The sequence below is a fragment of the Eulemur rufifrons genome, chromosome 19, assembly GCF_041146395.1.
Source record: "Eulemur rufifrons isolate Redbay chromosome 19, OSU_ERuf_1, whole genome shotgun sequence".
NCBI classification, from domain to species: domain Eukaryota; kingdom Metazoa; phylum Chordata; class Mammalia; order Primates; family Lemuridae; genus Eulemur; species Eulemur rufifrons.
In genome coordinates this window covers 45,531,830-45,545,968 of record NC_091001.1, presented here as the reverse complement: position 1 = coordinate 45,545,968, position 14,139 = coordinate 45,531,830, and the positions used below count along the sequence as shown (strand labels likewise).

Here is a 14,139-nt window from a genome sequence, read left to right as displayed (position 1 = left end):
AAAGCAAGGACTATGTCCCCACAGTTGCCATCAATGTGTTTTTGACACTATAGAAGGTGAATTAACAAATGCTTGCTGATTTGAATTTTCCTACATTATGTACCTCTGATTATTTGCCGATGGCCTCCACAAAAACATTATTACAATAAGGATAAGTGAAAAGAGGAAGCTCCAAAATGCATCTTCGACCCAGCGTTCCATCCAATCCTAAAATAAGGACGATTCAAACACAAAGTTAATTTTTTGATATATGTATGTATAGGTTTCCCATTCAAATAGTGTGCAATGACAAGTACTAATGAAAATTTTCCAACCAATAAGTCCTCCAAATAAACAAGTACATATTTTTTCAAGAAACCTATATTGTTCAAAATGTTTCTAAAGGGCTGTTTAACGTTATAGATGTTTCCCTTCCTAAAATGTTAGGGTTAACAGAAAGATTTACAAAACAAAAATTCCAAAACATATACTTAGAACTTCAAGTGGAAAAAACTTCAAGGTGAGGAAACGAGAAAAAACAAATTTCAGAAGGTTCAGCCTCTTCTCATTCAATTACCTCTAAGGCAACAGAAACTCAGGATTTTCAAAGGGCTCCCTGTTATCAGTTATACAGAATTAGAGATTATCATCAAATCTCAAAAAAAAAAAAAAACCCAAAAAAGAAGGACTTTTATATTCTAAGTCTACGAAATATACCTTCCTTCAACTAGAGGACCCACAGAGAACATCTCCTGAATGTCTGTACTGAGGATACCATCCTAAGATGCCACACTTAGGGTTTCCAGTTCCATTTAGATACAAAACCACTCAATTTCAAGATGTGCAGGGGAAAAAAAAGACTTCCTGTTACTTTAAACTATACAGGAAGAGAATTCTTTCTCAAAATATAAAAAGAAGTTGAGAAAAGGGCAGAATAGGAAAAGGAGATTTAGGAGGAATTTTTTTTAATTCAAGGAGGCAAACATTTTTATAATTCTATGAAAACAGTTAAAAGTAAATAGAAAATCTCCACTAAAATGACCTCTATTTATAAGCATAAACTAAATTCTTCAAAATTCCACAAAATAAAATTACTATAATTAAAAATGACAACTGTTTAAATAGGAAGATTATACTTACTGATTGGCATTTTGCAATTCTAAATGTCTTAGTTGTCCATACCATAAACACTACAGAAGCTGAAACACACATACAAAGTCACCTTTGAAGGAATATACAATACTAAGATAATTTATTATAATAAGAAAAATTAAATAGCTTACCCAGTACAGCAAAGATCAGAGTATTTGTAAAGTGCCTATATAATGAAAATTTCACTGTGTTCTTTCTTAGCCTTAGAGTCTTCATGGTTTGTGCCAAACTTATAAAAATGTGAAAAGAATTAAGGAAAAACATTTCCTACAGTAATAAATACATTAAAAAAAGAATCTTCTACATTTCTAAAGTCAGTACTGTTAAATATAGTTCCTAAAATTTGAACCTGATAAAAACACAGAAAATGTTATGTTAGCCAATACTGTACAATCTGATACTGACTTTACTACAGATTTTTGTCTTACAAGTTACCATTGTCTGAACTATATAAACAAATTTCAAGGGAAAAAACATAAACAAGAAGACCTACAACGTGCTCCTCCAATACCACACTGCTGCAACACAGGATACAGCAGTGCACACACGAAAATCTGAGTCTCCCACCGATCAGACACTCTTGACAGATCACACTATGACATGCCATTTGGCTTATGCTCTTTCTGGCTGTTTCTTTCTTATTCTTTGTCTATTCTTGTTTTACACTCTGATCATAATTAAGAAGTTAGGTCATCAATTCCATTTTACAAATTAAAAAACTGAAATATGTCAAATAAATCTAGGCTCAGATAAGGAGAAACTTTATTTGAAAGATTACTAGAATGGGGGAGGATTATTGCACTAAAGAGAATACTACAACCGTAAGATCTGCAGGAGTCTCAAAGGTCAGCCAAAAGAGGGCTTTTCTTTTATAGAGAGGAGTAGGCAAGGCGAGAAAGAAGCAGGGTGGGGAGTGGGTGGCGTGACCAGGCACACTGATCAGGCAGATTCTCAGGAGGGGCCCTTATAGAAGGCTCTGTGCTGGCTCAGGCTGATGGTGGCTCAGAATTTAGGGCCTGGGGCAAGGAGACAGAATGCTGAAGGTCTGGTTCAGGAAGTATTTTGTCCACATTGACCAGTGAGTATAAAGAGTTCAGCTAATCATTCATGAGGCAAAGAATGGGAAATTGGAGGGTCCCTGGCCTTGCCATAGGTAAATAAGGGGTCCTCCAGTCTTAACCTAAGTCCTATGGGAAGGGAGTTCTTTGCAATAAGCCTTTTCCCGCCACACAAATAGTGGGAGGTTTTCTCAATCTTGGCTATTTTCCAGGAGCATGGGGCTCAGGTAAAGTTCAACATTGTCAAGTACGTAGAAACAAAAAGGGACTTTTCTACTGACTCCTCAAAAGAGAAGCTAGAATTCAAGCCAGATCGCTCTGCTCTTAAATGAGAATTCCTTCCTCTGGAACAGACCAACAAGCTTTGCTTATGAACCAAACACCGAAAATGACAAAGTTGAATAAAACAATGGAAGTGGCAAATTTTTAAAATCCTAAATACATCATTAATCAAAAACTTCGCTTTAGGCCGGGCGCGGTGGCTCACGCCTGTAATCCTAGCACTCTGGGAGGCCGAGGCGGGTGGATCGCTCAAGGTCAGGAGTTCGAGACCAGCCTGAGCGAGACCCCGTCTCTACTAAAAATAGAAAGACATTATATGGACAACTAAAAATCTATATAGAAAAAATTAGCCGGGCGTGGTGGCGCATGCCTGTAGTCCCAGCTACTCGGGAGGCTGAGGCAGGAGGATCGCTTGAGCTCAGGAGTCTGAGGTTGCAGTGAGCTAGGCTGACGCCACGGCACTCACTCTAGCCTGGGCAACAGAGTGAGACTCTGTCTCAAAAAAAAAAAAAAAAAAACAAAAAAAAAAAAACACAAAAACACTTCGCTTTAGTACTAAAGCTACTTTACCAAAACTGCTTTTCAATCTTTCTAAATGACCAGTAAGTTACAAAAGAAAATCAATTTTTTTTTTTTAATCTTCTTTTTTTTTCTCTTTTTTGAGACAGAGTCTCACTCTGTTGCCCAGGCTAGAGTGAGTGCCCTGGCGTCAGCCTAGCTCACAGCAACCTCAAACTCCTGAGCTCAAGCGATCCTACTGTCTCAGCCTCCCGAGTAGCTGGGACTACAGGCATGCACCACCATGCCCGGCTAATTTTTTCTATGTAAATATTTTTTTAGCTGTCCATATAATTTCTTTCTATTTTTAGTAGAGATGGGGTCTCGCTCTTGCTCAGGCTGGTCTCGAACTCCTGAGCTCAAACGATCCGCCCACCTCGGCCTCCCACAGTGCTAGGATTACAGGCGTGAGCCACCGCGCCCGGCCAAGAAAATCAATTTTTAAGGTAACACAACTTCACCAATTAAGGCTTGTATCAGAACTTTAAAAATGCAAGTATACTTTATTCCTTAAACATATCAAGACCAATACTTTTTAAAATTCTTGACTAAAACCAGTTTTCTAGGTTAAAAATCCTGGTATTGTTTAATAATTCAAAAATGTTTTTTAAAAGCCAAGGAATAAAAAGGTCAAAAGCAAATTCGAAATGCCTAAGCCTCCACTTACCAAGACACTTAAATTTCGGTAAAGTTAAAATCACTCTGCCTGTGAAAGGAAAACTAGTAAGAAAGCAAACAGGCCTCATCATCCTGCAGTGAGAATCACAGGAGCATGCTGCTGCGGTAGGAAAAGGATATCCACCAGCACAAGCCAGAGTCAAGGAGAGAGAGAGGGAGGCTGGCCAGAAGAACAAGATCAGAATCATTTGCCTGCAGCAAAACAGCAAAAAAATAAAATAAAATAAAATAAACAAGCAAGCAGAAAAAAGGGGGGCAGGGGCTACATGAGAAAGGCTCTGGCTTTTGAATGCGTCAGGCTATTTGTTTTCTATTACTTCAGAATTAGATTCTTATAGGATTAGCTATACAAAGTTCACCAAAATCAAAGGACACAGGGTCATTATCCAAAGCACTCAATTTTACATGTATGTATTTCTACTTTTGCTTATCATGTGTAATCATTTAGGAAATCCATGTCTCATACAGAGGAAGCAGACTTTGCATTTTAGTAATGAAAATTACCAAACAGCAATCTGAAAGCAAACTTCACAAATTTAGGTTCAAGCAGAAACAGATACTGTATTTCCTTTCTTTCACCATGAAACACTAACCAAGATCCTTTTAATTTCTGGATTTCTTTGACTATTTCCTCAAATGTTTTTATTGTAAATATTAATAATTAAGCAAACTAGATCTTTCATCTTGTTTTCCTTATCTGCTTACCCCCATATGGCTCATGTATAGGGATGCACCAAAGTCAATGCTGCCTGTAAAAGTGATAAATTTACCCTCATTCAAATCAAGGTGGATTAGAGCCTCTATAACAGCTTTTCTTTGGAATTTTCTGCCAAGTTGCATTACTGAGTATTTTTCCCAATGAACTACCATGTGGGTGGTTAAGAACAAGACATCTTTGAAATGCATTATCTGTAAATCACCAGGAGAAAAGATGGTACAAATTTTTTAAAATGCAAATCTGCAGCTCAATTAATTGAATGGACATACTCTCTAACTTGTTAAAGCTCCAAGCATACACAGTTTTAGAAACAATACAATTCCAAATTGAATAGATATCTTAAGCTCATTTTCTAAACACACAATGACAGAAGACGAGACACTAAAATCTAAAGATAGTGATGCTGAGGCCAATAGTTGGGTTCCTCTGCACTGCAATGCCGCCTATCCCAATTCTAGGTAGGTTTACACTTCCCGCCCATTCCCAGAACAGGTGAGGACAAGTGACTTGCTGAAGCTGCAGCACAGCAGGACCTAAGGCCTTGGGGATGAATATTCTTATAGCTGGAACACTGTTCAAAAGCAGAAATGAGGAATACTCTTCACATTTTTAGCAACTGAATGTCTTTAAAAGTTTTTCGACATAGAAAATACAAAAAACTACACTAGGCTGGGCACAGTGGCTCATGCCTGTAATCCTAGCACTCTGGGAGGCCGAGGTGGGCGGATCATTTGAGCTCAGGAGTTCGAGACCACCCTGAGCAAGAGCGAGACCCCCATCTCTACTAAAAATAGAAAAATTTTATAGACAGCTAAAAATATATATAGAAAAAATTAGCCGGGCATGGTGGCACATGCCTGTAGTCCCAGCTACTCGGGAGGCTGAGACAGGAGGATACCTTGAGCTCAGGAGTTTGAGGTTGCTGTGAGCTAGGCTGACGCCACGGCACTTACTCTAGCCTGGGCAACAGAGTGAGACTCTGTCTCAAAAAAACAAACAAACAAACAAACAAACAAACTACACTAGAGGAAGATATTTATATTACTCTCTGAGATGATCAGATTTAACTATAATTTTATTCAATAAACTTGGATTCTAAACTATTAATAGTAGCTGTGAACAAAGTAGACGCCATTTTTAGGCACATTCAGTAAGAAACAACTCTTTAAATAAGTTATTATTTCTTAATTAGGATCTCAAACACCTAGAAGGAGTCCATGGATATAATTTAGGAGGTCTTTAATTGGCCCAGTTGTATGCAAAACTCCAGTGTGGGCCAAGTGTGTTAGCTCATGCCTATAATCTCAGCACTTTGGGAGGTGGAGACAGGAGGACTGCTTGAGGCCAGGAGTTCAAGACCAGCCTGGCAAAATAGTGAGACCCCATCTCTACAAAAAAAATAAAAAATAAGTTAGCCAGGCATGGTGGCACATGCCTATAGTCCCAGCTACTCAGGAGGCCAAGGCAGGTGAATCACTTGAGCCCAGGAGTTCGAGGCTGCAGTGAGCTATGATGGTGCCATTATACTCTAGCCTGGAACAGAGTGAGACCCTCTCTCTAAAAAAAATAAAAAATAAAAAATAAATTAAAAAAAAAAAAAACTTCTGTGTGGGGTGTGTCTATATTCTGTGAAGAAAGGCTCCACAGCTTTCATTAGATTTTCTAAGGCATCTCTGTTTCTTGAACACTGCTTTGAAGAGTAAGGACAATAAATTTAAAGTTTCCGGTCTGGTTGTTTTTTTAACTTGGAAGTATATTGAGAATTCACAAATAGGGAATTTAAGGAATAGGCAGACAAGGCTTAGAAAACAACGCACAAGGGACTCAGAAAAGCCTATTAACAGTGCTACGTTTGCTAGTACCCCTGCAAAAAGGGAGACCTTCCTTATAGAGAAGAGACACAGGGAAATCCAACCCCTCTGGCCCTTCCTGTGTGATACATAGATGAGAAAATGGGAAAAAACACAAGGTAAATAAGAAAAAAAAATGATGTAAAAAAGCTAAAAGACATAAGTAACAAAGACAGTGGAAACAAAAAAGAACTTGGTCAAAATGAAACCTATCTAATAGAGAAGTACTCCAAAGAGGACATAAATGTAATAGAAGCAGATAAAAATAATGTGTTCTGGGATACACATCACCCTTGCATTCCGCTCTGCCCAGGTCATATTTTCTCTAGAATTCCTCCCATTTCCACAAGTGCTGCCACGGAGGGGGAAAAAACGGGCATTTCCCAGACTCAACTTGAGTTACTGAATCAGAGAGGACGACCCCCGAGGATCTGGTTCCCACTGCTCCTAAAACTTCTGCTATAATGTGGCTTCAGGCCCTTCACCTTCTCAGACCCCGCGGCCATTCCCATCTCTGGGGTGACCAAAGCTGGCGTGCCTTGTGGGGCCATCTCTCTGCAGCCCTGGCCACTACTGACCACTCTCCTCTCCCCGTCTCCCAGCATAAACTCTATATTGAGGTAACAATAATATGTAACTATAATTCTATCATTATTACGAATTAAAAGTAATCTGATTTTAATGATATGACAAACTATTATGGAAGGACATAGTAAAGGATATGAACCATATAAAAATGGAGTCAATAACTGCTAAAACAATGTCACCCAAAAGAACAGCTAAATGGTTAGAACCCTGAAAGATAAAAATAGGGGAAAAAACCTGAATGTAAAAGTTTCATTACATTATAGCAATTATCATCTGATGAAGAAAAATGTAGCTTATCTCATTACCTTACCAAGCCACATAAAATATTTTATGTCCTAAGAGAACTGTTTATTTGTAAGGGAAATTATCTGTTTTAGCAGCAACAAATGTTAATTTGTCATCAACTTATCTGACGATAGTAACATAAAACTGGATTGTGTAATGGTGAATAAAAAGCATCATGTCCCCAACCTCACTAAGATCAACTATTTCAATCCCTCTCCTCTCCATACCAAACCTATAGCCACCAGGGCTATTAATGAAACGGACTCCTGATCTTGCCTGATTGTTGTGAAGGGACACCAAAAAAAAAAAAAGTAAAATAAGGGAAGGAAACCATGTGAAAGAGTATAAACAAACTGTAGATTAGATATTTACTCTGACTAATCATATTTAGAACAGTCACTAAGACATTGACCATGTAAAATTTTAAAGAAATAGAATGTGTATACTATAATTATATGTGGTATATTTATCTTTTCTATTTCTTTTTAGCAAAGGTTAATTTCCTGCAAATTATATATACAAATACAGAATTATTCATGATTATGTAAAGGTAAAAATAAATATACACAAAGAGTAAAAGAGCAGGCATACCTAACATAGACTATAGATGTATCAAAGACAATACAAACAAAAATGAGGCTTTTTAACATTATTGAACAAATGTCCTATTTTAAGGGTCAGATCAAATATGTGAAGTAAACTTATATGGCAACATACAGATTAACCACTCTGTGCACAGTTATCTTATTTGTACATCTAATTCAAAAGACATTTTGGGTAAAATGACAAGTTCCTTTAAATCAGGTAAGACAAAATAAGCTTCTTAATCACTCAGTCCTCAACTATTTACTAAGAAAAACTGAAGCTAGAAATATAGGGGTCTTTGCAGACACAGATATGACAGCTCTCTCGAGTAAAGTGCTGCTAGGCATGTGGGCAGAGTCATCTCCCCCCTGAACACTACTTCTTCCTGGTTCTCCCAACAGTGGCTTCTGCTGAATCCCCAAAACAGCAAGTCCACCCACACCAGTCAGAGAAAACTGATAACCAAATGAGACATAAAACAGTGATGAAATGTAATGTTTGTTTGCCTGAAGGACATAATTAACTTTTTGTTCATTTGATGCATTTTAAAATCCAGAGAAAAGGACATATTAATGTCAATTGACTGCATAATGACAAAGACAAATTTTCTTTATAAAGAATAACCATGAACATTTCTGGGATGGAGCTAATTCCTGGCATGACTTCAAATGGTACCTTCACAATCAATCATATTTCCAGCCTTTTCCTTCCAGAAGTGTTAAAAAGAAACTATCCCATAGGAAAAAAGCTCAAATTGGGCCTTTTTCACAAATTTCTATCTTTAAAAATTCATCTCAAGAGATATAAAAAGTAAAATCACATTTCACAGCAACAACAAAAAAGGGTAGTGGAATTACGTATGCAGTTTTTACCCCAATGACTCTCATCACGCCTTCAACAGCTGCGAAGATAAAGTAAAGAAGCCCCAGTCCAATCACTCGGTGCATGACTGTTCCTAAACGAGGCCTGGAATGAGGAAGAAGAAACAGAAAAAAAGAAAAAGAAAAAGCATGGGTAAGTACATTTCATCTGAATACAGTAACTGGTGCTATTTCCAATACCAGAGAAATCACTACCTAATCAAATCAGTCTGTTCCTGCCCATCAGGTACTTTGTTTTAGGAAAGAGTGATTATTTTCTATAATCTATAATCCTTTGTTTTAGGAAATAGTGATTATTTCCTATAACATATCAGAAACAGACCCGGGGGAAAAAAGGGTCTCTTCCTCTAGGACCTGAAGCTAGTACTACTGATGTCCATGAAGCAGCATTTTGAGGTCACAAAGGAGCAGAGGAGTTTGCTGCTGAAATCCAAGCAATATAATAAACACTAATCCAGGTACCATTTCTATAGAATGGAAGAGTAGGTTCCGGTGGAAGTAGGTGCCCACTTCTGCGTGCCACTGGCAGAGATTATAATTTCATTCTTTCATTAACATTAATTGCAAACCATTTTGAGATATGTCTTGTTAGAGATAATCCACCTAACCTTATGACTTGGGCAGAGAAAGAGCAGGGTTTTAGGAAATGGAACTCCACTACCTCTCTTCTGATCACTGCCTCTCAATAACCAGAACAAGAATGCTAATAGAACGTAGTTTTCATTCTTTAAATATGAAAGAGTTAAAATAACATTTTTGACTCTTTAAAAATATGAATTGGAAGTATCTCAAGAATGGAAAAACAAATACCACATGTACTATCTAACAAATTGGAACTAACTAATGGGCACACAAGTGCACAGAGGAAAGTAAAAGTCATAAGAAATCAAGCAGGAGGAGGAGGGCAAGGGGGACGGGCAAAAACCCATCTAACGGGTACAATGAACAGTATTCAGGTGATGGGCACATTTACAGCCCTGACTCAAGCCATGTATCAAAAAATTTATACCCTCTTAATATTTTGAAATAAAAAAAAGAAAAGAAAAATATAAACGAGTTGGGAAAACACAAGGTTTCACAATAATTTGAAAACAGAATGAAAATTTCGTGACATTTGTAAATCAAAATTTATTGCACATATATTTTAAGATACTCAAAAACCCTCAGAGTAATTAGGAAAAAAAACTGGTTTTGAAAAAACATTTAAGATAGCCATTTTAAAACAAAATCTAAGTAAAAATTAAACTAATGGCATAGCTCATACTTAAGACAATTTACTTAACTTAATGAATCTAAATCCTGATTCATTATAACCAGCTAACCAGAACCTCCAAATGGCCAGAATTATTACTGCTCTCACTGTATAAGAGTTGAACAAGCTATTAGTAACAGTGAAGGGACTCATTCAAAAAGGGCTTGTGCCCTTACCCATTAGTTCAATCTCCCATTCCCTTCCCAGTAACATTGCACCCATTGGTGCCTGATGTTCGTAACCAGAACTGTAAGGTACAAGATTCCCCAGCAAGAGGTCTCTGTGTTCTCTATACTGTACTAAGATCACAAAAAGCATCTGAGAAGGAGTCTCAATAAAAGTCCAATGAAAAAAGCTTTCTGGGCTAAAATCCTGCTAACTACACCAGCCCCGAGCGCCCAAGCATACATGCAAGCATTCGATGCACACTCACTGAGTGCCTGCCACCTGTGGGGACTGCACTGGGGCCTCATGGTCAAGACACAGAAAGCAAAGCCTCCTACTCCCTGGGACTCACACTGAATGGGGGGACAGACAATAAATACTAATATATTCATCAAGTGGCCTTATAAAAAGGATGAGGGGACAGGGTGGCAGACGGCATGTGCTCTTAGGAATCCTGACAGGGCCATCCTCCCTGGGAGGTGGCAGTGGGACAGAGACTGGCGAGAAGTCAGGAAGCAGACCATGCCCAGGCTCGGGGGAGTGGCTTACGGGCAGAGGCATTTACGGCACTGTGCTGTGCGGGAGAATCTGCTGTGTCTGAGGAACAGGAACAAGAAAGCCAGCCAGCAGGATGGAGCTGAGTGTTCAAAAGGGAGAGGGGCAGGAGATGAGGTGAGAGAAACAGATGGGCACCACTTTGGAAAAGCCACAGAAGGGACTTTGGATTTTACTGAGTAAAAGAAGCAGTGAATTAACAAGATCTGACGTACGTTTTAAAAGGGTCATCTTGGCTGCTGCTGTACTGCAGAAGAATGACAAGGGCAGAGGCAGGGAAACTAGTGAGGGGCCTACTGACATGGCCCAGGAAGGAGACACGGTGGTGTGACCAGCACGACAGCCACAGAGGGCTCATTCTGGATGTGCTCTCAAGTTAGAGCCATGATGCTGGATGAGAGGCCCGGGGTGCAGGCCACAGGGCAGAGGTCTGAGGCACTGCCATGCTGAAGCTCAGGGACACGAGGAAGGTCCAGCAGACCGGGAAGGACCAGCTGAGGATGTGAGGGGACAGAAGATGAACTCCTCGATACCAAGCAGCACCAGGTCACCTCAACTGAAGCTGCTCACAGGGCCACTGGAGCAGGGCTGGGTGGGGTCACGTGACCTGGCAGGGGGAGGCCATGTGACCTTGACAAGAGCAGTCTCAATAGAGCAATGAGGCAAACCCTCATCAGGGCGTGTTCAAAAGAGAATGAGGGAGGCTGAGATGGCAATGCAGACAACTCGCTAGGAAAGTTAAGCTGCACAGAATGAAGAGAAACGAGGTAGAAGCAGAGGAGAGGGCCATGGGGAGCCGATGGAGAGCTTTGCTTTTAAAGATGGTGGAAATAACAAAATGCTGACGGGAGTGACCCACCAAAGAGAAAAACTGACGACAGGAGAAAACAGAACCGACTGCTGGAGCAGTTTCTCTGACAAATGCGCAGGCACAGGGCAGGCAGGGTCTGTGCCTTCAAGAGGAGGAAAGTGTTACATACGGTCCAGACGTAGGGGGAATAACAGCCTCTGAGGTCAGGGACACAGCAGAATCCCTCCTGAGGGCTTCTACATCCTCAGCGAGAAAGGAACCAAGGTCAGCTGAGAGGGAGGGGAGCAGGGTGCGGGAGGTTTAAGAGAGAAGGGATGAATAGTCATCTGCAGAGATGAGTGTGAGAAAAGCAAGTGGCCAGGGAATCTAGTACAGTTGCCAGCAGCACTAAGGTTGCACTTGAAGTTCAGGGTCATGAACTGAAACTGAGCCAGGGCAGCGTGGCCCACTGTTCATTTTGGGCAAACTCCCCTGCTCGGGCGTGAGCCTGAAAGCAGGCGGAAAGCTGGATTTATCCAGGCTGGAGTTTTGTCAAGAAGCCTGACAAAGTGCAAGGCAGGGAGCTTCAGGTGTCAGTGCCCTGCTGGACCAAGGACTCTAAGCTAAAGGCAGAAGGAGAGGACACAAGATGGGGAGCGACAGTGGAACGTGCTAGGGTTAAAAGGCCAGAGGCTATACTAGAGTCAAAAATGAAACTGACATATTAGAGAGAGTGAACAGGAAACAGAGGAGGTGACAGCTGAAAAATGGATTGCTTAAAACTGAGGTTATGTAGAGGGTGCAGTTACATGCAATAATCAGGTCTAGAAAATGACCGTGGGACTCAGTAGCTGAAACGAGGTGAAGGGCAAGAACAGAAGAGGTCAGGAGGTGAGAGCAGGTTAACTGAAGGGCCCACACAGCTGCTGACATCATCACAGGGAGTTCCGACGTCAAGGGGGAAGACAGTGAAGCTGGTGCTCACAGAGTTAAGGGATGAGGAAGAAATCTGAAAGCTCATGGGTGACTGCCGTAAGATGCAGAAAGCGACCCAGTCTGAAGGCTTGAGCTTCTAGGAATCAGAGGTTTTAGGGAAGAAGGAAGAACAAAGATCTAAAAACAAAGCAATGAGGATAAAGAGGACACGTTCTCTCATACTCACGCCCAGCGAGTCACAGGTGTGAGGAGGAAAAGACCTGCCCAGAAGAAGCAGGGCCCTCAGGGACAGACAGGTGCCAGTGAGAAATGGTGCTGACTTGGTGTTTCATCCACTCTCTCTCACAACAAACACTCAAATACCATCAAAAACAGCTTAACTGTATGTCTAGAAGACAGAAAATGATTTGAACTTCAAGAATCATTTTACATTTTCATTATCCTTAAAGTTGATTATTTATGCATTTAAGTATAAAAAAGTTGCTGGAATTCAAATTCAGGGTCTTTATTTGAAGATAACATAAAATAGCCAGTATGCGAAAATCTTAACAACATCCTCTTATATATTTTTCCTTAAGGGATTTGTATTATGATACTGAGAAGTTTCCATTTTCATAAGGTCATAATGTATTAACAGATGGACTGAATCGCTGGACTGGAGACTCAGTACTTTTCGACACCATCGGTACTTACTTTACGATGCCGTAACCCAAGCTCACAATGATCACAAGGAGGCGAGCCAGTGTTCTCTTAATGGCAGATATCAACTCTGCAAATATCAATAAACTTTGGGCTGAGGAGGAAAAAGAAAATACTTCACTTTGTGCACATCTGCAAGCTAGCCGACCAAGATTCTAAACATGGACTGTGTACAACTACATTCTGACCTCAGACTAATTGCCCATATTTGATTTAAAAGTCATCTAATCCAACCGATGTTTTAAAACCTCAGTGAAGAGGAATTCACTACCTCCTGATGAATTCAGTCCATATCTATCTGATCAACTCTACTTGGCACAGTTTTCTTATATCAACCTGAAACCTGTCTCCCTGAGCTTGTTCTTGTTCCTCCCCCTGAGGCTACCCAGAACTCTCTTTCCCCTTGTCCTGTAAATATGTGAAAAACATAACATATTCTCTAGAGTTCTCTTTTCTCCAGGATGCCCTCATCATTTAGTCACTTAAAATGTATCTGCTATGCTCCTACTGTGTGGCTGTAACAGTAAAAGAGACACCTTGATCCTTGCCTCATGGAGCTTGTACTCTGATTAGGCCAAGTAAATAGAATTTAGCATGGTTAACAGAATTTAAGTGCTAGGGGTAACATAGTATCCCAGGGACTAAGAAGAAGGCCAATCTGATTTACACTTCAAGGAGGTAGAAGTGGGTCCAGAAAAGCTCAGAAAAAGTGACACCTAAATCAGGACTTGAAGGCTAAGTAGGAGTTAAGTATTTGGGGGATGGAAGGGAAAAGTAAAGAAAATGGCACATGCAAAGGCATGGAGGAGACAAGAGGAAAAGCAAAATATGTTGCAAGAGAAAGTTCAGTATGTCTGCAGCAGAGAGTGTGATGGCAGATGTCAAGGAAAGAGGCTAGTGCTAAAGGCAGGGACCAATCCTGGGGTTTGGGGCCCTCTTAAGGAGTCTGGACTTGATGCCAAGGGCAGTGGGAAGTCAATCATGGTAAACAGGGCAGTAAAAGAGGGATTGGTAAACTACAACCCATGGTCCAAATCTGGCCCTACATCTGTTTTGGCAAAAAAGTTCTATTGGAACACAGCCATGTCCATTTGCTTACATGTTGTCTGTGGCTGCTTTTATGCTGCA

The 14,139-nt window shown here is 40.3% G+C and overlaps 1 protein-coding gene across 2 annotated transcripts in view; it reads right to left on the bottom strand.

Moving 5' to 3' along the window:
* Positions 1–14,139, bottom strand: part of TMEM87B (transmembrane protein 87B) — a 57,631-nt gene that overhangs the window by 23,673 nt on the left and 19,819 nt on the right. The window contains exons 9-14 of one of the 2 annotated variants that reach the window (XM_069493847.1): positions 13,006–13,105; positions 8,606–8,699; positions 6,999–7,070; positions 1,263–1,371; positions 1,120–1,178; positions 104–207 (exon numbers count right to left, since the gene is read on the bottom strand). In XM_069493847.1, the coding sequence (XP_069349948.1) occupies positions 104–207; positions 1,120–1,178; positions 1,263–1,371; positions 6,999–7,070; positions 8,606–8,699; positions 13,006–13,105 (538 nt within the window). Of the gene's footprint in view, positions 1–103; positions 208–1,119; positions 1,179–1,262; positions 1,372–3,827; positions 3,900–6,998; positions 7,071–8,605; positions 8,700–13,005; positions 13,106–14,139 lie in introns of both variants that reach the window. The other variant, XM_069493848.1, reaches the window with a different exon arrangement.